Below are 21789 nucleotides of genomic sequence, written 5' to 3'. Positions count from 1 at the left end.
GGCACGTCAACATTTTGACAACCGTAAAAGGCCAGATGATGTGTGAAAGAGTTGCAGTAATTGACTGATGGCGGTTAACGTTTAAAAAAAGTCAGTCTCATTCTGAAGTGATGACAGTGGCCCTAATGCTCTCAGAGATGTGTGTGTCGATACGTTACCTACGTTATCTCTTCATACTGCAGTGTCATACTCTGAGTCTTCCGAGGGGCCACATCAGTATTCCCCTCCTGTTCCAGTCAACCTTCTCAAATGTGACATATCACCCGGGGGGGGGGGGGGGGGGGTTGGCAAAATGGATACTAAGAGGATCAGCAGTCTCTCATATCTCACACAGTCAGACCAGCTGGGAGTCAGTGGGAGAATCTGTGAATGAATGAATGGATGGATGGGTGGGTGGATGGATGGATGGGTGGGTGGATGGATGGATGGGTGGGTGGGTGGATGAATGAATGAAATAATAAATGAATGTGGTCAACGGGGTGAAGGGGTAAGTGTGTGATTGAGTCCCAGCAGATCTTTGACAATGGGGTTATTTTGGGGTTAAACCTTCATGCGTTGTAATGTTTTGCATCTTTCCAGTGATCCATCTTATTCTTTATAAAGCGTGTGTCCGTAATACTACTCTTAACAACAGTGCCTGCAGGCGTTCCACCCTGTTAGATTGACAGGTTTGATCATGATTTCCTGCTGATCCCAAGATGAATGTGGTCGCTGTAATGGAGCATTCCTCACGCATATGAATTTCCAGTGAGTTAGACAAACCAAGCGGAACACCACATCCCAGGTCAGGTCATCATCAGCACGGTAAAAGGCTCTGAGAGGAATATTAAAAGTCAGCCCCAAAAAGAGTTTTTTATTTAATATCACTTTCCTCTGATGCCTGACATAACAAAATGTTAGCATATGAGTGTATGATGGTGAATACATGTTGTCAAATGTCTTGATTTCTGCTTCTGGATTTGTTGACTGAGCACAAATGCGTGCTATTATGGGACAAAGACCATTACATTAGATTGGGTCGTTTCTACTCGGAAGGTGGGTAAGCATCGCCCAGGAAAAAGCTATTTGGAATAAGGTCAGTGCATTAAATGATGAGAACATATACTATATTGCACTAAAAGGCCTTGAAGCTCTTCTAAACATTTGATGGTTTTCAGGGGTCCACTCTCTTGCTTGATATTTGTGGATGCTGGTTCACTGTAGGTAATCACTGCAGCCATGGCTATGGTCCAACCACAGCTCCTTGGCATGTGCCAGCCCTCTCACATGCCAGCCAAATCCACCCACTGCACTGCCCCCTTAAACCACCTGTCACTCGCTGTACCTCATCAAACGAAAGAGGAGATGCCTAATCTTCCCCCGGAACACACTTCAAAAGAAAATGTTTTCAATTTTGTTTCTGTGCGTGCGTGCGTGCGTGCGTGCGTGCGTGCGTGCGTGCGTGCGTGCGTGCGTGCGTGCGTGCGTGCGTGCGTGCGTGCGTGCGTGCGGTGTTTGTCCCTTAGTCTAAGTGATTGCTCTCCGGTTCCTCATCTCATTGTTCCCTGGGTAAAAGGGACTTGGGAACAAACAGATGCAGGACTGATTGCCTCTTTGCTGTCCAACAGAATGCCCTGAGGGTAAATGGAGATCTGCGACAGTGGGTTGGTTTTCTTGTGCTTCAAAGACATTTGTACACCAAACTTTTTTCAAAATGCCTTCGTCCTTTGAAAATACGGCCTCCTCATAAGAGTACTAAGATGCTGCGTCAGAGAATGAACCCAGGCCTCCTCCTCCTCCTTGTTTTGAGTGTCCCAAAGTGACCCCTGCAATATTATGACTTCAGAATTACTGCAATTGGCTTCAAGTGTGGTCTGATTTGCAATGTGCTGTCTTCTTCATATTTGTTTTATTCATATTTGTATTAAGTAAAAACGTAATACAGTATGCGTGGCCTTGAACTGGGTTATTTCTCTTCTGTCTGAGGGACAGAGGGCAGTTGTTAAATCATTGATATCAGACATTATTCTCCGTAAGGGTGCATTATCTTTATTACAGCCGACTGGTGTTTTTAATCTGAGATAGGAGTGCTGGAGAGGGTACAATACGGCAAGGTGAGAGGAATGATACTCAAACAGAGCAGAGAAATATCCAGACTTCCTGTGTTCAGTTTGGCATTGCCACTCTGGTTTGATATCATATTGATCTTGCCTTTTTTGACTACACCACAAATGAGCAGATGAAATATATGTATTTAAACCCTGACCATTTCAGTGCTTAGTTCTTCTGGTAGTGTAGTCATTTTGGTGAAAGTGCTCCTCTTGTCATGCTGAAATGCATCAACACAATGATAACAATATAATGTAGTTACCACGGTAATCATAGTGTTACTAAACAGGTATAAGAGCAACTTAAAGTCTAGTCAGACGGTTGCTTACCCTGACTGTAGTCTATGGACCAGGGGGAACTGTAATCCATGGTTCAGATTTGTTTAAAACTATTCCTTTAATGCCACTATTGTCAAAGTGGGGTACGTGGATCGATCTAGGGGGTACGCGAAATAAATCTGTGATTTACTTTCCCAAACAGTCCTGTTGAATACCCGACTGCAGTCTCAGTACCAAAAATAAATGCATGCACCCTATCCAACAGAATAATATTATCACAATGTCTAATATGTAAGGGATAATGTTCATAGAATATCAATTAGGCTACAAAATAACCGACAGGGGGTACATGACTGTTAAAAGTTTGGGAACCACTGCTTTAATGTAACATACTGTATTACTACTGTAGCATTTCTATCAGAGGCCCACTGACGAGCATTATCCCAGAGTTAAAGCTACCACCAAATACCTTGCAGCATAAGACAAGAAAAAAATAACACTTGTGTCAATTAGGAGACATAAAAGAACACTTTTGAAACACCAACCAGCCTCGTTCCACTCTATTGATTTCATAATGAGTCCCTCTCACGGTGTTGGTGGCGGTGGTGAAGTCTGTGCCAGTGACGTAAACGGATGTGTGTGTCACCTTCCTATGTCCCCTACGCTACTTAAGGTCACACTCTGGAGCCCCTCAGGCTGTGACACCACCGTACACTGGAACATGACTTGGTTGTTAATTCTCACCACCCTATAGACTCACAATCTACTCCTCTCATCTGCACAGCAATTTCTCTGGGCATCTTTTATTTAACATTTTTACAGCGTGGAGAGGTTTAACTGGATTTTAATAGCGGATCTGTAGGGAAAGTGCAGTCAATGTCCTAAAGGGAGAGTTTTGAATGAAATTAGCCCCATTAAGTCAGAGGGAATGATGTCCCGATTTCCAATTTTTCCCGATTTTCGACTGCAAAACGATTCATGGCTGTGGTATTTAGTATTTTAGTGTTATGACTGTAGCAATATCTCCTTGTTGAATATTATCACATACAGTGCATATCATATACCAGTCATTGCAACACTACCTAGGCAGTGGTTTTCCGTCTCTGAGATCCTCTCAGACAGTATTTGGTGTTCCCACTGCACTGCACTGTTATGGAATATGGAAAATAAAAGTTTCAGGGCAGTAACTTATCCTTGGTTCTCATGAATTAGTTAGTTGTATAGACATGTTTACTGTGTTTGAGGCCAAAGGTTTTTAGGAGGTTCGGCCGCTGTGTAGTGTACAACTCACACAGCAGAGCTGGGCCCTGAGAGAATATCTGACAGCATAGCACAATGAGTTCTTTGCCAGTTTCAGACTACAGCATGTGGAAGTATTCTTCCTGAAGGGGTCATACAATATTCAACACAAAATACTCTTTATTTGTAGGCTGTGTCAGCGAGCCAAGGCCTCATGGGGTAGTCTGCTTCCAGAGAATGGTGCTTTATGATGTTAATCATAGAAATGTCTGAGACTGTTGAGTGTGATTTACTCCATAGTTTCGAAGAGGGTGGCTTCTTCTTATCCCTCGCAGTTGTTTCAACATCGTTGCGTAACTGAAATACAGGGCAGCTCATTTGCGGCTTGCCAGGTGTGCAAGTCTGCTTTTAGGAACATCATTCTATGAGATGGAAAGGTTGCCAATAATGCTTTGATAGTCTGAGCTTTAGTTGTGGTCGCATTTAATCCAGTTCATCGCACAATTTTACTTTTACACTGATAGATAACTATTTATTGGGGAGAAAAAAAATAAAAAATAAATGGCAATTTCAGTTTATGTTAGAGAGAAGGGTGAACACAAAGAAATTCACCACACACACACACACACACACACACACACACACACACACACACACACACACGCACATACACACACACGCACATACACACACACGCACACACACACACACACACTTACACAACCATTTGAACGAGATCTCATTACTCTCAGGTCTCCTCTCGCTCCCTCTCTCTCTCCTGAGCGATGGCTCATTGATCCGCAATGTCCTGCCCCCGGCACACCTTGTTCCCTCTCGCTGGCGTTCAGGGGAGCTGATTAACACGTTCTCCAAAGGTTCCCTGGAACAGAGAGACGTGGAACTGCTGTGGAACGCAACATTTTGTTCCCCTTCGTAGCAGCAGGTGATGGGTAAGAGCCTGTGGTGTCACACACTTGTGAGTGTTCCCTACAGAGAGGAGGGGAGGGTGTGTGTGTGTGTGTGTGTGGGAGGGGGGGGGGGGGTGTGAACAGCTGTGCAGGCAGAGCACCCCTCCATGTCCTCAAGACACTCAGCTCTGCACCGCAGCCTGTGGGCTACATGCAATACATCATGTGACAGGCTGCTGTTTAATTAGATTGTGTGTTTGATGAGATTTCATGTTCATTAAATTACATCTCATGTGGTCGATACAGTGCCAACAACGCCTTTGGAATAGGAGATCACGTTTTCTGGAAGACATCCATCCATGTAGCCATGCACCTCGCTAACTGCCATCTGTTCCATCTCCTCTGCTTGGCTGTGAATGCATGTTTACACAAACACAGTATGGCTCTTCTACTCACTGCCCTGTGTAAACATGTAGAGCTTTATATCAGACATAACACATTCAGGGATGAATGCCCAACAACGAACAATGTTGCTTGAATTATCATCATGGGATAGCTCTCAAGGTATACTGTGTATATAAGGGAAAATAGGTCAGGGAATGCGTTTTCACACACTGAACCCAGTTACGTTCACTGTGATATTCTGTTTCGTGTTCGCCCAGGGTTCCCAGCAGAGGGTAGATTTGTGATGAGGAGTTTCCCTTTTGTCTTCCTAGAGGAGATGCTTGTGATCCTGTGCTTTTTCAGAGGCGGCAGTTTGTTTGAGGAAAATATCGACTACAAAAGATCCAGAAACTCTCCCTGAAGACCATCCATCTAAATAATTTAAAGCTCAGTAAATTGAGCTCACTCTTTATTCTGCTAGATCTGCAAACTAACGAAGACACAATTCTTTATGGAGGTTCAACACTGTCAAAACAGAAGAAGTATTTTTTCCATGGTGCTTTGAAATAAATGCTTGTCTTAAATTTATTGGTCTTAAAATGACATGTAATTGTCTTATATTTATTTGAAATAAATGCTTGTTTTGCATTATTCTATTTAGTTAAAGCTGAGGGACAAGAGAACATTATCTGCATATTGATTAATCCACTCTAACTCTACTCGAAACTATTACCATACCAATATGATGAACATTTGCAAATATTACATCCCAAATCATTTCTGAAAACGCTTGATTTAGTCTGATATCAGGACAGCAGTAAAATGGATGCTTGGTGTGTCAACATCCTGGTGTCCGTCTCAAATCAGTTGGTTGTGTAACAGCCAGACACCACTCTTGCCTTGGCAGGTATTTTATGTTCATTTCCCGGATAATTCAATCCTCTGATTAATTGCTTCACTCAGAGTAAAGGGCTGAGTGGCCAATACCAGCCCAGGAGAGATTTGTCCATCCTGTCAACATCAACATCTAACAGAGTAGGTGCCATTTCAGATTTAGTTTACTGTGTCATGAATCATTCATCTCTTGTGGTGGATACTATTCAGGACACGTTTGATAATAGTAATTGTGGCCATATTTTAGCTTATTGTTTGATTACTTTTTGTTTTTTTGTTTTTCTAAATTATCTTTGGTTGACTGATATTAAAACATATGCAACCCTGCACTGGAGATATGGGAAATTAAAAAGACAAACATCTAGCTTTGAAAACCATTGATAAAATCTATGGCAGTTATTCCATTTGTTCAAGCTAATGAAAAAAGAAATAGTCTCTGTAGACTGCAGGTAAAAGTGAGAATATTTTATTCAACATATTTAGAAAATAAAGTACTTTATGTCATCTCGAACAAGATGACAATTATTTTTTAAAGAATACAGATCACATTTTGATCAAATCAGCTAAAACAAAGCCAAAATATTCAGTTCAGTTGATCGGTGGCACTGTATCTCTGCCAGACAGTGTCCTAGAAAAAATGAAATATAGCTGTTTTGTTCACTGGAGAAAGAGAGAAATGTACAAAAGCACACCCAGATACACTAAATACTCTTGTATGATTACCCTTGGTCACAAATTCATCACAGTGTGGAGCAATGACAGTCAATGGTGGGATCGAAGGTGTCACATTTAAAAAGACAAAAGCTCAACATTAAATGTCACAGCTGACTTGTCATGCATAAATGATACACAGGGTCTTTAACAAATGGCAGCAATAAACATGTACACTCAATGGCTTGATTCCTAAATAATAGCCTATTTCATTAGTTGATCACCATTACAGTAACATTTGATTAAACTTCCCCTTAAGGGTTCAATGCACTCAGAAAGGTCAACAGTGGAAAATTACACGACGTATTGTCTTATTAAAAAGTATCCATCATTTTTTACAAACAAACTTGCTGAAAAAATGTACAAGTCAATTGAAAACACTCCTGCAGACAAATACTGTAGTATTTTACAGTGTGATACTCACAAAAGATTCAAGGAACAGGGAGTTAAACACATCCTGGGTTTGGGGTGCATTGTGAGACCTGCACGGCAACAATCAGTGCCAGTTCTCTCAGTAGTCTCAGAGATAATGATTATCTTTATTGTGCTATTCTCTGTCCACCTTTGTAAATGCTCTTTTTCACTAAATTGTCAAACTAGTGGTGGAGCCATCTGGAAAAATGTAATCCCCCCCCTCTCTTCTTCCTTAACCCATCAGAGCTGTGGGAGAAGTTTCTGGTAAACAGACACCTCACCTTTGTGGAGGGAACCAGTGAGAGGAGGAGAAGAGGAATGTGGTTCTGTGGTTTAGTACTGTGTGATATCCACTTATTCTCACACTAGAGAGCTGATAAATGTCAGTGTGTTGTTGTTGCTGTCGCTGATGTTGAAAGTGCACCCATCCATCTCCCCTAGGTCTATGTCAGATAACTGAACTAGGACAGGGTCTGTTAAAACCTCCTGATTCCCCTCTTCCTCATCCTCTTCTTCATCATATTCCTCCTCTTCCTCATATTCCTCCTCCTCCTCCTCCTCCTCCTCCTCCTTCTCTTCTTCCTCCACAACCTCCATCTTCTCTTCTTCCTCCTCTGTGATGGAGCAGAGGCGGGTGGCACTGCCAGGGTTGTCGGCAGGTGGTCGGTAGTGGCACTGCCCGTTGAGCAGCCTCCTCAGGGGCATGAGGGGAACCACCTCCTCCCCCAGCAGCTCCTGCTGGCAGTGCCTGAAATCACTCTGCCTCTTCAGCCTCTTGAACTCGCTGAAGGCAGACGTGGAGGTCTGGTAGAGGCTGTGGGCTATGGCCCGGGCCTTCTCCGACTTGGTGACGAGGACCGCGTGGCACCGCAGTACCACCGCCTTGTTCTTCACCTGGTGCCTGTAGATCCAGGCCAGGATCTTGGGCCGGCAGGGGTCTGCTGTGCAGTAGGTGATCCGGTTCAGAGAATACAAATGGGTGGGCTTCTTCTTGCCAGACTTGTCAGTTCCCATCCGGATGCCCTGGGGTCCCACCGTGAGCCGCATTTTGATGCTGTGCTCTCCGTAGCCGCTCTTGCTCCAGATCTTGGCCACAGCGTCCTGCGTGCAGCCGTTTCCCTTGGCCGTGATGGTGACCACGCTGCCCAGGTAACGCACATTGTAGACGGGCTCCTCCTTGTTGAGCTCCACCTTCTGCCGTTTGGTCTGGAAGACACTGCCAAGCCAGTCGGAGGGCCAGTCAGGCAGCAGGTCGGGGCAGGAGCGCAGCAGGGAGGAGAGGATGGAGTGGTAGGTCAGCCCGGCGCCCAGGCTCTTAGGCTTACTCTTGGCCTCGTCCTCCACCAGGACAAACTTACTCCTTCTCCAGGGTAGCATGGTGCAGGATAGAGTTTGAGGGAGCGAGCCCTCCTGCCTGAATGTGTGTGTGTGTGTGTGTGTGTGTGTGTGAGAGAGAGAGAGAGAGTAGGAGAGTGAGAGAGTAGGAGTGCGAGAGAGAGAGAGAGAGAGAGAGAGAGAAATAGAGAGAAGCAGCTCTGCCAAGCACAGAGGAAAGACTGAGAGCTGCGAGCCTCAGCCAGTCTGTTCCACTGCTCGCTCCTCCTTCCTCTCCTCCTCCTCCTCCTTCTCCTCTTCTGTTTGCATCATGCAGCGCTGATCAGTGCAGGCCCATGCTCCAGCACCATCAGTCCCCCCTCAGCCCCCTCCCTCCTTCACTGATTTCATTCCAAATGGCTCACCACCAAAACCTTTATTTATCTTGCCAGGTTTGCAGTGACAGTTCTCTGTATTTATATTGCTCTTAACCCAGAGGCTTAGAGAGTTCATCCCCGTGTCGCTGTGTCCCTGGAGACTGATTTGTCCTGATGTGAATAGTGATGTGGAGGTTAATGGTTGAGTCTGTGTTCTAATTTGTTTTACTTGTTTGGAGGGTAGAGGTGACATGGAAACAAATGTGTCAATGACAACAAAATCAAAATCAGTCAAAATCAGCAGATCAACTCAGGAAAGGGTTCTGAAGGCTACCAAAAGAATAAGCATATGATACACAGCTGAAGGCATTTTGCAATATAAACATATTTCTGCAAGAACCTCAGTAGATGTTTTTTGTGCTGAATCATGCATTTTCACCTGTAGTATATCCTTGGGATTCCTAGTATTCCTAGTATGCAAATTATGATAATTTCATGTCCACAACATCAACACCACTACTCCAATCATGTTATGGGTTAGGGTTAGGGTTAGGGTTAGGGTTAGTTTATATTATATAGAGGGTGCATCAAATGGGAGCCTTTCCAGTGGACAGCTCTGCTGCAATGAATTATTGTGAGTATCATTTATATCTGCCACCAAGGGTGCTAGAGGCTGGGGCAGGACTTGTCATCTGTAGATGAAGTCCTCTTGTGAGAGAATGACGTATTGTGGAGAGGAAGTATATGTGGCTATACTGATGAAAAAGTTGTCCTTTTATCATATGGTGTGCATCTGTAAATTAAGATTCATGAATAAGGGGAATGGAAACTCACTAAAGTAAGTGCATTATTTTGAAAGAAAAGTGAACATCTAATATGCAGTCATAAATGAGAGAGTGTTTACAAGCAGCTCTATTATGGGATTCACAAGCCCTCTATTCACTAACCCTATTTTTTTGTCATCCATTCTTACCCAGTGACCCAAGAAACATTCATTGAATAGAGCCTTTTACAACTCAAATCAAACTTATCGCCACAAGCTATGGCCAAACTTTAGTTCTATTTTCTACTTAAGGAGAGACTTGGAATGATGTACCGAATGGTGAGAGGAGGGATGAGGGGGGCTTAACAGAGATGGATGATCCTGTTCAGTATTGACTTATCTGCCATCCAGGTTATCAGAGTATTGGAGGGTAGGTGAATGAAATTAGGAAATGTCTGAGGGGAGATCCACTCCACACCGTGTTCAATTTCCATTTCAATCCATATCAGTCCCTCCCTTTGTTATCTGAACTGTGCTCACTCTGTGCCTCATCTTGTAGAATGCATTTCCCGCTCATCGGTGAGGGAAACCTTTGAATTCTGTATTGTATCTACCATCAAATGGGTGAAATTGGATTCTAGTTTTTTCATACAAGCATATACATTTATACACTATATGGAGCCTATACTGGTGCTCATACAGTACAGTAGAGCATTTTCAGAGGTGGGTGAAGAGGTAGGGGTAAAAAAGCAGGCCATTTTGCCTCTGTGATTTGTTATAAAATGAAAAGCAATTAGAACAGAATTTAATAAATCTTTTTTGATTGAGATGGACATTATAATTGAGACAAAATGATCAATCCAATTTCCGTTGCGCACACTTGACAACAATTGTCATCTTCTAAAATAGGCTTAATTTGTGATGTCTCAGTGGCGTGGTAAAAACAGTCATTATGCTGTGTAATGTAGTGAAGTATTTGTGTCTCCAGTTCATTAGACTATTCCAGTGGAACAAATGGCAATTGAGAAAACTGGCTGACTGCATCAATGCTTTATTATTAACCCGACTGTAACAGGGAGGAGTGTTGAGCATCCACTTATCTGAATGAGCTGCACTTTGGCTTTCTTACAGTCTAGCTAGCTGGAGGTTTTAGCCCCAGCCCCAGTCCCAGCCCCGGCCCCGGCCCCGGCCCCGGTCCCAGCCTGAACTCCAGCCCCAGCCTCAGCCCCAGCCTCAGCCTCAGCCCCAGTGCTATCTGGCACCCTCACCCATGAAGCAATCCAATTACTCTTATCTGAGACAACTCCCCACCACCCACACACACACAGACACACCAAAAAAGAACTCATTCTTCTTTCTTATTACTTTTCTTTCCTTTGTTCTGGAAGCCCTTCCCCTTGTCCATGGCAGTGTGCGCTATATATTTCTGTCTAGCGGGGCAGGCTAATTGAATTGAGCTCCCTCTTCATCACGCTACACTTATCCAATGCACTGTAATCAATGAGAGGAGGCTGGCAGAGAGAGAGAGAGAGGGCCTGGCTCTTAGATGGCTGATTTATGGCTGTACATGAGGGCAGTGGAGAGGCACCGCTCACTGTAAAGAATGAGACGGGGGGAGATGACAGAGCGAGCTGCTGTGTTGTTCCTCCATCAGGCTGCTGCCACTGCACAGAATCAAGACAATAAATACAAATCAGGCAAGGAAGAACAACCGAGGAATGGGAGGTATCTTAACCAGAGCCTAACTCTTTTAGAAGTATAGTATTTCCTTTGTTGGCAAAAAAAAGGTACAGTAAGCAGCGATGGAAATCAATACGGCCTTGTTTCTTTGTACTGTGAATTCCCAATGGGCCTAGGCAATACATAAGAAAGTGCAGGCAAATCATAGTTTAATAAACAAAAGGAATAGCAAGAGCCAGGACATTGGCTTAGAATGGGTCCCTCCTCCCTTAATCATGTAATACTTATGGCCACAGGGGACCATGAGGTCAAGTTCCCCTGCATTTAGCTCTGTAGACCTGCTATAGGCGATTTATTGAGTCGTGGGGATATTGATCATAGGAATGGAACGGTAAAGATACGAGTCGGGGCGACTCATATCACAGAAAGGTATGGATGGTATGGAAATTGTGTGCATGGTCCTAACAGAGAAATGTAGAGAAATGTCACAGGATTTGAGTGAACACAAACATCACAAAATGTGATGTTCTGTGTGGCCAATTCTACCAAACTTACATCTATATACTAACAACAGGGTATGCTCCTTCGTTTGTGTATTGAGAAAATTACTACAGTATACCCCCTTCCTCAAACACCTGACACTGGAAGATTAATGGCACCTCTGTAGAAATTATTCAGCATCATTTGCATTATGCATTATGTAATGTACTGCATATGCGCCACACATTTGAGGTGTCTAAGGACAGGAAATGAAAAGCACCCATAATACAACCCTGTGCCAAATAGCTTCATTATTCATCTTGTGCTTTTGTTTGGTAATCCTCACAGGCAATCCTCCAGGCTCTTAACGCACTCGCTCACTATGCAGTTTGATTTTTGCATAATATCGTTGAGAACTAAGATGGGTACTCTAATCACATGCCTTTATGCTGTAAATAAATAACATGTATTTAAGTGCTTTTTTAAGGGTGTTTACAAGGAAAAACTTCACTTGTACACCATAACCGAATATTACATTTTTCAAATGTTATTGTCAGAGATGTCTGTACAATGGTCTCTACAATGGTCTGTACAGACGTTGTCTACAAACGTCCATACTTTGACCGTTCCTTTGATATAGCTTAAAATCATTCAAACATTCATAAAGTATACAGTAGAACATGCTTCTTAGAGAAACATGGTGGTGATGCGTGCTATTTTATTTCTAAAGCTTAATCTATGCCATAAAGATTCAAAGAGTATTTAAAGTGTCTTAATTACTATATCAGACTTAGTTTACATTCCTTTTTGCGGAGGAAGATAGTAGAAAGTATCATGTATCTGTATCATGCAGGCTAAAATGTGTAAGTTGCATCTACTCTTAGAACATTTCATCAATGATGATTTGGACTGTACATCCATAATGTAATGACTATATAATTCACACAGACACAAACTCTCCCATCATGCCATGATCTATATGGTTCACCGCAAAATCCATTCCGAGACTAGAAATCCATATTTTCACTCTCTTTAACGAGACAAGATTGGATATTAAGTGAGCTGACTCTGTTTGTGTATAATGTGGCTAAGGGCATGTGGGGGTGGGGGTTAGTCTGAATCTAGAGGTAGGTAGGCTAGGTGTTACTGTTGGTACATCTGCATTAGTCATAGCCATGCCTCCAGCGCTCTGCTCCAAAGCATTGAGACGGACACATCTGGCACCCTGCACTCCTGCTCTCCTCTCCTCCCTCAAAGACGCTCCCTCCATCTGCCACGGCTATTTCTGTCCGTACATCCACGTGGATGGATGCAGGGCAGGGATAAGAACAACAGCGTCTTGAGGAAGAGAGTTTAGCAGTGGGGGTCTATCTACACGGTAGGCTACATTATTTGCCTGTCACCACAGCAAGGTGACTAATGTTGAAAAGAAGCCCTGAGGCCAGTTACATTCCCTTATTGAGGAGGGAGGCCAGAAGGTTCCATCTCTCCTTTATTTGGAGTTAACTCCAAACTCTCATCACATCTTTCATCTGTCAGTTGAATGATATCACATTCGTATTCAGTTGGGACGAATGAGAACTTTGAGCCGTAACCATTGTGATTGTTATGATTTGAGTTAGATCCATTGTTATTCTTGTCTCATTATCAAGATCTTCAAAAGTTTTGTTTTTATTTTAATAAACTGCATTATTTTGAGTTTGCTCTGAACTCTCATCACATCTTTTATCTGTCAGTCGAATGACTAATGAGAACTTTGAGTTGTATCCATTGTTATTCTTGTCTCATTATAAAGATCTTCAGAAGCTTTTGAGATGTGTCCATACGATTTAGAGATGTGTCCATACGATCACTGTGCTGCACTGCACCATAATTCACACTGGCATACAGTGAAGGAAGGAAGGAAAGAAGGGAGGAAAGGAGGAAGGAAAGAAAGGAAGGAAGGAAGGAAGGAAGAAAGGGAGGGAGGAAGGATGGAATATGCTTTATCTTGCATCCCTTGTCACATCTTGTGTCGATCTTGTATACGGTAATTTGACCACAATTCATTCTCTGAATCCAGTTGCCAGCATGCTTTATTTGCCAGCTTGTTCTATAAAACTTTCTATAAAAACAACGAGGCTACTGAGGAAATAAAAGAGCAAATTGGCTGTGACTGTTCAGTGTGGAAATGAGCTGACAAAGCAGGCAGATATTATGCTAATCCTCCTTTAGTTATGATTGGTTAAAGAATGGCTCCTGTCAGACAGTGCGCAAGGCACAGAGTAAGTCTATAGATTTATGGGAGGGAGATTGAAAAGGCTCAATTGAATGGTTCTGAAGTCTTTCCTTTGGCAAAGATCACTCCTCAGTTAACCTGGAACTGACAAGTCCCATATTTTCCACTGAATAATTTAATGCTCTTCAAGTTTATTGCCACTCTGCACCTCTCTATTGCATCATTGTAGTTTATGTGTAAGTGCATTCATCACCACAACCAAAAGGATCATGTTGTCAGGATGTTGTTTTTCTCCGTCAAAATCCCTTTTCTCCATTCCAAATCTCTTTTTGTAGGCCTTAAAACAGAGCATCATGTCATCATCATATCATATAATATAAAATGGAGCCCAAACAATATACTGAACATAGATAAAATATATAGACAACATTATTGTACAAATCTGTGATCTCTCAGAAACATAATGAACGCCGATAGTACACCCCTCCAATGATACAGAATGACATACTGCCATCTGCTGGCGAAGAGGCGTTGTACACTCTGTGTGATGTGACTTTTATCTTGAAATTAGAGGAAAAACCCGGAAGTATGTTTTACTGACTGTAAGGAAGGAAGGAAGCCTATATTTATGTGGAGGGTGAGTGCCCCATATAATCGATTATGTATCACAAATAAGTAGACAATTAATCAGTTAGTTAGCTGGTTGCGTGGTCATAGCAATTGCAATTCTCTAGCTACCAATGCCAGTGAAATAAGAGCCTTTAAAATGCTACAGGGACTTTTATGCTGGCTAGCTAGGCTAATTTTGCAGCTAAGCACCACAACATGTCAATGACCTATCCTGAATCCACCAAATGTTTTCCTGTTTGGTAAACAATTTTTCTAAACCCAACTGCATGGTATCTTAAATTTAAACAGGTTGTAATTTGACTATCTACTAGCAAGAATATTTGGAATGGTTACTCATAACAGTCGAAGGTCACCCAAGTTAACCCTCAAAATTGGACTTAATATCAAAACAGAAGAGTTGTCAAGCCGAACTTCTAATGGTGTACTGTGAGCCCCATATGTCACTCGAATTATATTCATATTATACACATATTATACAACATCCAATTGTAAATATACAATTGTAAAAATACAATAACTATAATACTAGTCACAGATGTCTGTCTCAATTAGGAATATGAATAACATGACTTAATAGGCAATGAGTTATTTTATCCATTATTAGTCTATACTGGCAGTGGTGTAACATCCAGGTGGGACCAATACACCTGCTCCTCTTTATGATGTGTGCTGTTTTCTCTTTTATCATGTCAGATCAAAACCAAATCAAACATCACAGGATGGATCCCAGTGGGAAACCTTCCACAGCCCAAGTCCTGTTGTTAGCCACCAGCTCAGCCCTGACTGCTTTCTTCTACTCTGTGTACAAAGGGAGGGCAACAACAGTTGCCAGATTAAAGGTAACAGAACATCACAGGCCCTTCACACTTTTTTGGAATCTGTCCCGTGTTGTTGGTGTACAGTACAGTATGTCTTTAGAGTTACCATTAACAACGACCTTGTCATTTTCCAATAGTTTATTTCATATTTCTTTATAGGAAGCCAAAAAAGTGACTATTGATCAGGATCTGAAAAACATCCTGTCAGAAGCTCCAGGAAAATGTGTCCCATATGCTGTGATTGAAGGTGTGGAATATGTTTGAATAATGTATACCAAGATTCATATAGCCTAGTCTAATGAATACCATAGTCAAACTATTCTGTTTCTTTATCCTTTTAGTTGACCAGTTGGTCTATCTGTTTTGATATACAGTGTCCTCCATAAGTATTGGAAAGAGGAAACATGTTGTCTTCTTTTAGCTCTATACTCCAACAGTTTGGATATGAAATCAAACAATTACGATGGAGGTTAAAGTAGAGATTCTCAGCATTAATTCAATGGGGTTTTTTCAGATTGGATTCACCATTTAGATTATTATTATTTTTTTTTAAAACATACTCCCCCCTATTTCAGGGCTCCAAAAGTATTGGAAAAAATCATATCATGTCCAAATAAAGTACTCATGTTTAGTGTTTGGTCGACAATCCTTTGCATGCACTGCCTGAAGTCTGCTAAACATTGACCCCACCAGACGCTAGGTGTTTTCTCTGGTGATGGATGCTCTGCCAGTCCTGTCCTGCAGCCATCTTCAGTTGTTTGTTTTGAGGTCTTTTTACCTAAAATCTTATCATCAGGAAATTAAATGCATGTGCAATTGGATTTATATCTGAAGAACTTTCTGCTTTTTGGCCCTGAAAAACTCCCTAGTTTCTATAGGCAGTATGTTTGGGGTTATTGTCTTACGTATGATGAAGCGCCATTCAATGAATTTGGAGGCATTTGCTTGTACTCGAGCAGACAAGATGTTTCTGTACATTTCAGAAGACATTCTGCTGCTGCTGTTGTCAGCAGTAACATCATCAATTAAGACAAGTTACCCAGTTGTTGTGGCAGCTATACGTGCCCAAACCATAGCACCTCTTCCACCATGTTTCACAAATTAGGTGGTACAGTACGCTGTAAACCTTGGGGAGATCCTTTTTTCTCCAAACGTTCCTCTTGCAATCACTCTGGTACATAATATTCGTCTTATCTGTCCACAAGACCATTTTCCAGACCTCTGAAGGCTTTTAAAGTACTTTTTAGCAAACTGTAACCTGACCATCCTTTTTGAGGATAACTAGTGGTTTGCACCTTGCAGGGAAGCCTCTGTAGTTTGGCTGGTGACGTATTCTGCGGATGGTAGTCTCTGACACATTCACGCCTACCTCTTGGAGAGTGTTCCTGATCTGTGGGACAGTTGTTTTGGGTTTCTTCTTAATTATGGTGAGGATTTTTCGGTCATTCACTGTTGAAGTCTTCCTTGGCCTACTACCAATCAACCAAAAGAAAACATTGAATTTAAGCTAAGTATCTCTACTTTAACCTCATAGTAATTGTTTGATTAAAAATCCAAACTGTTAGAGTATAAAGCCAAAAGAAGACAAAGTGCTTCCTCTTTCCAATACTTATGATGGGCACTGTAGGTTGGACCTTTACTACAGTCTGAAGATAGCCCAGGGTTAAGTGGTGGAAAAGTGTGAAAGTGATTGTGAGAGATGTGAAAAATCTCATAACTGTTATCAATGTTTTTACCATGAAAGGTTTAAGAAATTGCTTGACAAAGCATCTATTTTGACCCATAGGTGTTGTGAGATCTGTTAAGGAAACACTAAACAGCCAGTTTGTTGACAACTGTAAAGGGGTCATCGAGAGGTTGATTCTGAAGGAGAAGAAGATGGTGTGGAATCGTACAACCCATCTTTGGTAAGTGCTACAACGAAGTCAGGCCCTCGGTTCAGGCAGCTGTGACATGTTCAATCTGTAACTTTCATTTTCTCAGTGGCCACTGGAGGTACTACACATACATTTAGCCAAAACTCAAAACAAAAAACTATGATGGAACAGTTTTCTAACTCTGTTAACAAACACGTTCAAAGCCAGCACTTTTTACCAGAAATTAAAGTTCACAAAAACGTTTTATCGGAAGATCACATCAGAAGAACGTGCATGGACATAGGCGTCTTCGACACATCTCTGTATGTATATCTAATATCATTGGGTCATTTCTTCACTACAGGAACGAAAGTGAAAAGATCATCCACCAGCGCACCAACAGCGTGCCGTTCGACCTGGCGTCCCACGATGAGGCCGTGGCAGCAACCGTACGGGTCATACGTCCACTGGACTCGTACGACCTGGACCTGGAGACCACCTACGAGAAATTCCACCCCACGGTCCAGTCCCTGACCAACGTCATCGGCCACTTCATCAGCGGAGAGCGTCCCAAGGGCATCCACGAAACGGAGGAGATGCTGCGTCTGGGAGAGAACATCACCGGGGTGGGAGAGCTGGTCCTGGACAATAACCTGGTCAAGCTCCAGCCACCCAAACAGGGCTTCCGTTACTTCCTAAGTCGGCTGGACTACGACACCCTGCTGGGGAAGCAGCAGAGCAACGTCAGGGTGTGGAGGGTCCTGACGGTGGTGTTCGGAGTGACCGCATGCACCACGCTCCTCTTCATCCTGTGGAAGCAGTACGCTTACCACAAGCAGCGACGGAAGAAGAGGAGTGTCCTGGAGGAGTTCAAGGATTATCAGCGGAGACGCATGCGTGACTTGAACGTGGAGGAAGGCGCTGTGTCACCTACCACCTGCACGGTGTGTCTGAGCCAGGAGCGCTCCTGTGTGTTCCTGGAGTGTGGTCATGTCTGTGCCTGTAGCCAGTGCTACCTAGCCCTACCAGAGCCAAAGAAATGCCCTATCTGCAGGGGGACTATAGAGAGGGTTGTGCCACTCTACAACAGCTAATGGACAACACTGCCATCATGGCATTTGAGAATAGTCAAATGGCACAGAAAGGTTATTGTGTTTAGCTGCCTTATATTAAGTTTGTTCATCTTGTTTGTTTGTTTGTCTGTGCTATTTAGGGGACATTTTTCAATGGTCATATTTAGAATTGTGTGTTAAACTACAGCCTGTTCAATGTATTTTTTCAGTGCTGTAATGCCATACAATAGCTATCTGACGGTTTGTTTGAAAAACAAAACTTGTAAATTTGACTCATTATCTGAATATATTTTTTTAATTATTTCCCTCGAGAAAATAATGTGAATAATTCATGTATTTTTTCCAAAGATAATTGTGTATCATCACAGAAATGGAATGTCTTATTTTGTCAAAGCACATCAAAGCCATTTTGAATAAATAAAGAGGCAAAAAGTATACTCGGCCGTGGTAAGAGGCTATTCATATTGATTGAAATATGTCGATGGCCAAACTTTAATATATAGGAAAGACTTCAAAGATAGAATTCACCAGTATCAGTGATTAAATTGTTGGGTCGGCATACAGTTGTTCACAGTTGCCAGGAGAGGGCGGTGTCTGCCTTCGGCCAGATGAGGCAGTGTAGTTTTCAGAATTTAGCCAAATTGCAGCATTATGATATGAGGAGCAATAAGAGCATATCACAATTGTGTGTATTTAATACTTTTTAACTAACTACAAATGTTGTCTTCGCAAAGTAGGATACCAAAAGTATAGTTTATGTCCCCTAATGAAATGAAGGTATTTTATTTAATACCTAATAATTAAGTATACAAACAGTAACTGTATGCATAGGGTTCACAATTAGGGGATACCCATTGAACCAGGAAATAAAATTGGCAACAAAAAAGCACCGAGTGAGTCAGGGCTGTTGTACCAGGAAAAATCTACCTCGGTGACGTACCTTTTCTGTAAGGGCTCGTAAGGAATAGGGACAGTGTTTTGCATCGCTCTCTGTATTTGCATTTTTCTCTTCTTCTTCGCCGTGTTATGTTATAAATGTACTGTTTTCCATCGCTAAATTCCGTTTATCCGTTAAGAAACATGGAAAACATAGAATAATGTTGGCTGGGAAATCATAGTCTGTAGAAAAGGTCTAGTAGTTTATTTGGATCTATTTTGTGTACCAGTTCGGTAACGTTGTAATGGTTCACTTATCCTCTTATTATTGCCGACTCATACACAATGTCGGAGGTGTTGCCTTTCAATGAGGAAAACAGATCTCATCATGGAGGTGAAGGGGACGAGGGGCAGATCTCCTTCACCTGTCGCCTGCACGAAACCAACAACTTCCTTGGTACTGCTCAGAACAAGAGAGCACCTAAACTCGGGGAGATTGGGAGGAGTAAACGAGGTGAGAGACTTGTGCGTGTAACTATTAGGAAAAGGGGAAACAATATAATATATTCATAAGTGGTTAATTAATCCAGAAATGTAGAAACATTAGAATAGGTAGACTAGAGAGAGAGAGAGTGCGTGCGCGTGCGTCTGCGTGCGTGTGTGTGACATAACATAGAGCTTCAGCTTCAAGAAGAAGTTTGCCATGAATATATTACATTTTACTAATCTATATGCAGAGAATATACATCTCAAATATGTAGATGTAATATATATATATATATATATATATATATATATATATTATAGATCACCTGAACATGTTAAGATCAACTTTTCCTTTAATAGATTATAGCAATCTTAGTCTCACTAAATCAGACATGAGAGATGAGATTCTGGGGTCCGAGATTATATACATTTTATATACAAATTCCAATATGTGTATTGTCACTGTTTTGTATTGGTTTTCTTCTCCGCAGTTGTCATTGAAGATGACAAAATAGACGATGTGCTGAAAAACCCAACAGAAAAAGCCCCTGCATGAACGTAAACATGGTCGGATGATCCCTGCTAAGAGATGATTGGATGATCACTGTTTAGATAGGCTACCCTCACTCAACAAATAAGAACTTCGACATCTCAAAATGGGTTGTACTTACAGAAGTATAATCATTTTAATATGATCTTGGTGGCATTATTAAGAACGTTATTTATAAACTATGATATCTATGTGTAATCAGTGATGCCTATACCTTTCTTCCTAATAAAGAGAAAAGCAATCCTAAACGTTAAATGCATGTGTAATGGATGGGACTTCATTAATTGATCTCATCCAATTGATTGATTATTGATAAGAAATAATCCCAAATGCATAGGCTACTGTAGGGAAATACAGATCCCAAAACTTTCTCCTCTTTTTACTGTTTTGGCTGAACCCTGGTAATATTCTGTCTCTTGCAATGTTTACTGTATATCATTTTGCACACAATTAATGGTAAAGTTGTGTTGATCATTTGTTATCACTTGCTGTACAAATTGCTTTATTCAAAAACTTTTGGATACAGTTTTGCAGTGCTGAAAGTTTGAACAAGCTGTTTTTTTTTTATAAAATGACAAATTGAAGGACTACTTTTTTGTAATAATGAACTTTTTGGTGTAATTCATGTTGTACTAATGTTGTTGATACACTATGCCTGCTCAATCTAATGTAAAAGTAATAACACTCTAGTACAGTACTGTCCTGAGGAATATGATCACATTTGTACCACATATTTGCAAGATGCCAGTACAAGTATTTACGTGCAGGCCATCTATTAGTGCAAATAAAAGTTGAATGTGTTTGCTGTACATTACCTATGGACAGCTGTGCTTTTGTGTCAATATCCAATGAAAATGTATTTGAGAGGAAATGCTTACAGGATGTAATCCTCAATGCGGCTGTCTTGATACGGCTTAAAAATTCAGCGTAAACCGACAATGTTGTTTGCAATACTCAGTAATTTCCGATGTGCGATTCTGAATGTCTTATTTTTTTAGGGCTATCTGCATGGATCAGGGAGATGTGCCTCTTTAACAAACAACTAACTGATGTACAGTTGTTAACTTTTAATGACATTATGTCAAAATATGTCTTCATTTTGTACAGTATATGTAATTCAAAAGGGCTTCAATTCAAGCATTAAAATGTGAAAATGTGTTTTCTTTTTCTATGATTGGTTTGAAGTATGCATATGAAAGATAGTGATTGGTTCACAGTGTGAGACAATAACAGGATACCCTTTTAGAGGACCTTGAGTACAGTAAGAGCCGGAGAGAGTGGGAAAATGGGCTATTAGATCTCATAGGGTTGGGTACCTTGGTATCCACTCTCCCACTGTCAGTCAGTGAGCGCCTACACACACACACACACACACACACACACACACACACACACACACAGAGTCCACACACTGGGAATCTCAGATGAGCTGGTAACCTTTTGGTGTAATTCATGACCTCATGGCTTACTGTAATCTTCTTATAACCATAAAAAGCCACATCATACAGTAGCCATTTGGACAACTTCCCTTGATTCACCAAGCTCCTCTAATTACTACCGTAGGTGTCTTCGTTCACTGCTTACGTTCACTGCTGTCGTCTTCTTAATATACAGAACAGAACTGTTACATTTTGGCATTTACAAATCTATAGAACTGAGTTATAGACTAACAGTACGTATATGGCAACCAAAGAGACATCTCTTGTGGGACCAACATGAATGTTGCGGTCAGAGCTGGGTGAATCTTTAACC

The 21789-nt window shown here is 41.7% G+C and overlaps 3 protein-coding genes across 3 annotated transcripts; 2 read left to right on the top strand and 1 right to left on the bottom strand.

Moving 5' to 3' along the window:
* Window positions 1-7276: 7276 nt before the first annotated feature.
* On the bottom strand, window positions 7277-8296 carry fam43b (family with sequence similarity 43 member B; the record flags this gene model as incomplete). The annotated part of the gene is made up of 1 exon (XM_083675996.1): window positions 7277-8296. Exon 1 carries the CDS (start codon window positions 8291-8293, stop codon window positions 7277-7279), a length of 1017 nt encoding a protein of 338 aa, XP_083532122.1. The 5' UTR covers window positions 8294-8296.
* A 6042-nt stretch (window positions 8297-14338) lies between these two features.
* On the top strand, window positions 14339-18556 carry mul1 (mitochondrial E3 ubiquitin protein ligase 1). The gene is made up of 5 exons (XM_083674437.1): window positions 14339-14385; window positions 15072-15217; window positions 15356-15443; window positions 16983-17103; window positions 17417-18556. The coding sequence occupies exons 2-5, from the start codon at window positions 15098-15100 to the stop codon at window positions 18144-18146; spliced, it is 1059 nt and encodes a 352-aa protein (XP_083530563.1). The 5' UTR covers window positions 14339-14385; window positions 15072-15097; the 3' UTR covers window positions 18147-18556.
* Window positions 18557-18930: 374 nt separating this feature from the next.
* On the top strand, window positions 18931-21195 carry camk2n1b (calcium/calmodulin-dependent protein kinase II inhibitor 1b). Its single transcript, XM_083674407.1, has 2 exons — window positions 18931-19515; window positions 19979-21195. Exons 1-2 carry the CDS (start codon window positions 19347-19349, stop codon window positions 20041-20043), a joined length of 234 nt encoding a protein of 77 aa, XP_083530533.1. The 5' UTR covers window positions 18931-19346; the 3' UTR covers window positions 20044-21195.
* Window positions 21196-21789: the final 594 nt, after the last annotated feature.

The sequence above is a fragment of the Argentina silus genome (assembly GCF_951799395.1).
Source record: "Argentina silus genome assembly, chromosome: 8".
NCBI classification, from domain to species: domain Eukaryota; kingdom Metazoa; phylum Chordata; class Actinopteri; order Argentiniformes; family Argentinidae; genus Argentina; species Argentina silus.
The sequence above is the reverse complement of the archived record's forward strand: the minus strand, read 5'-3'. Positions and strand labels throughout refer to the sequence as shown.

Bases quoted from the DNA above. Each gene is read 5' to 3' on its own strand.
- mul1 (XM_083674437.1), top strand. From the start codon at position 15,098: ATGGATCCCAGTGGGAAACCTTCCACAGCCCAAGTCCTGTTGTTAGCC. The intron at 15,444-16,982 runs GTGTGGAATATG...TTTGACCCATAG, and splicing joins CCCATATGCTGTGATTGAAG to GTGTTGTGAGATCTGTTAAG. The intron at 17,104-17,416 runs GTAAGTGCTACA...TCTTCACTACAG, and splicing joins AATCGTACAACCCATCTTTG to GAACGAAAGTGAAAAGATCA.
- camk2n1b (XM_083674407.1), top strand. From the start codon at position 19,347: ATGTCGGAGGTGTTGCCTTTCAATGAGGAAAACAGATCTCATCATGGA. The intron at 19,516-19,978 runs GTGAGAGACTTG...TCTTCTCCGCAG, and splicing joins GATTGGGAGGAGTAAACGAG to TTGTCATTGAAGATGACAAA.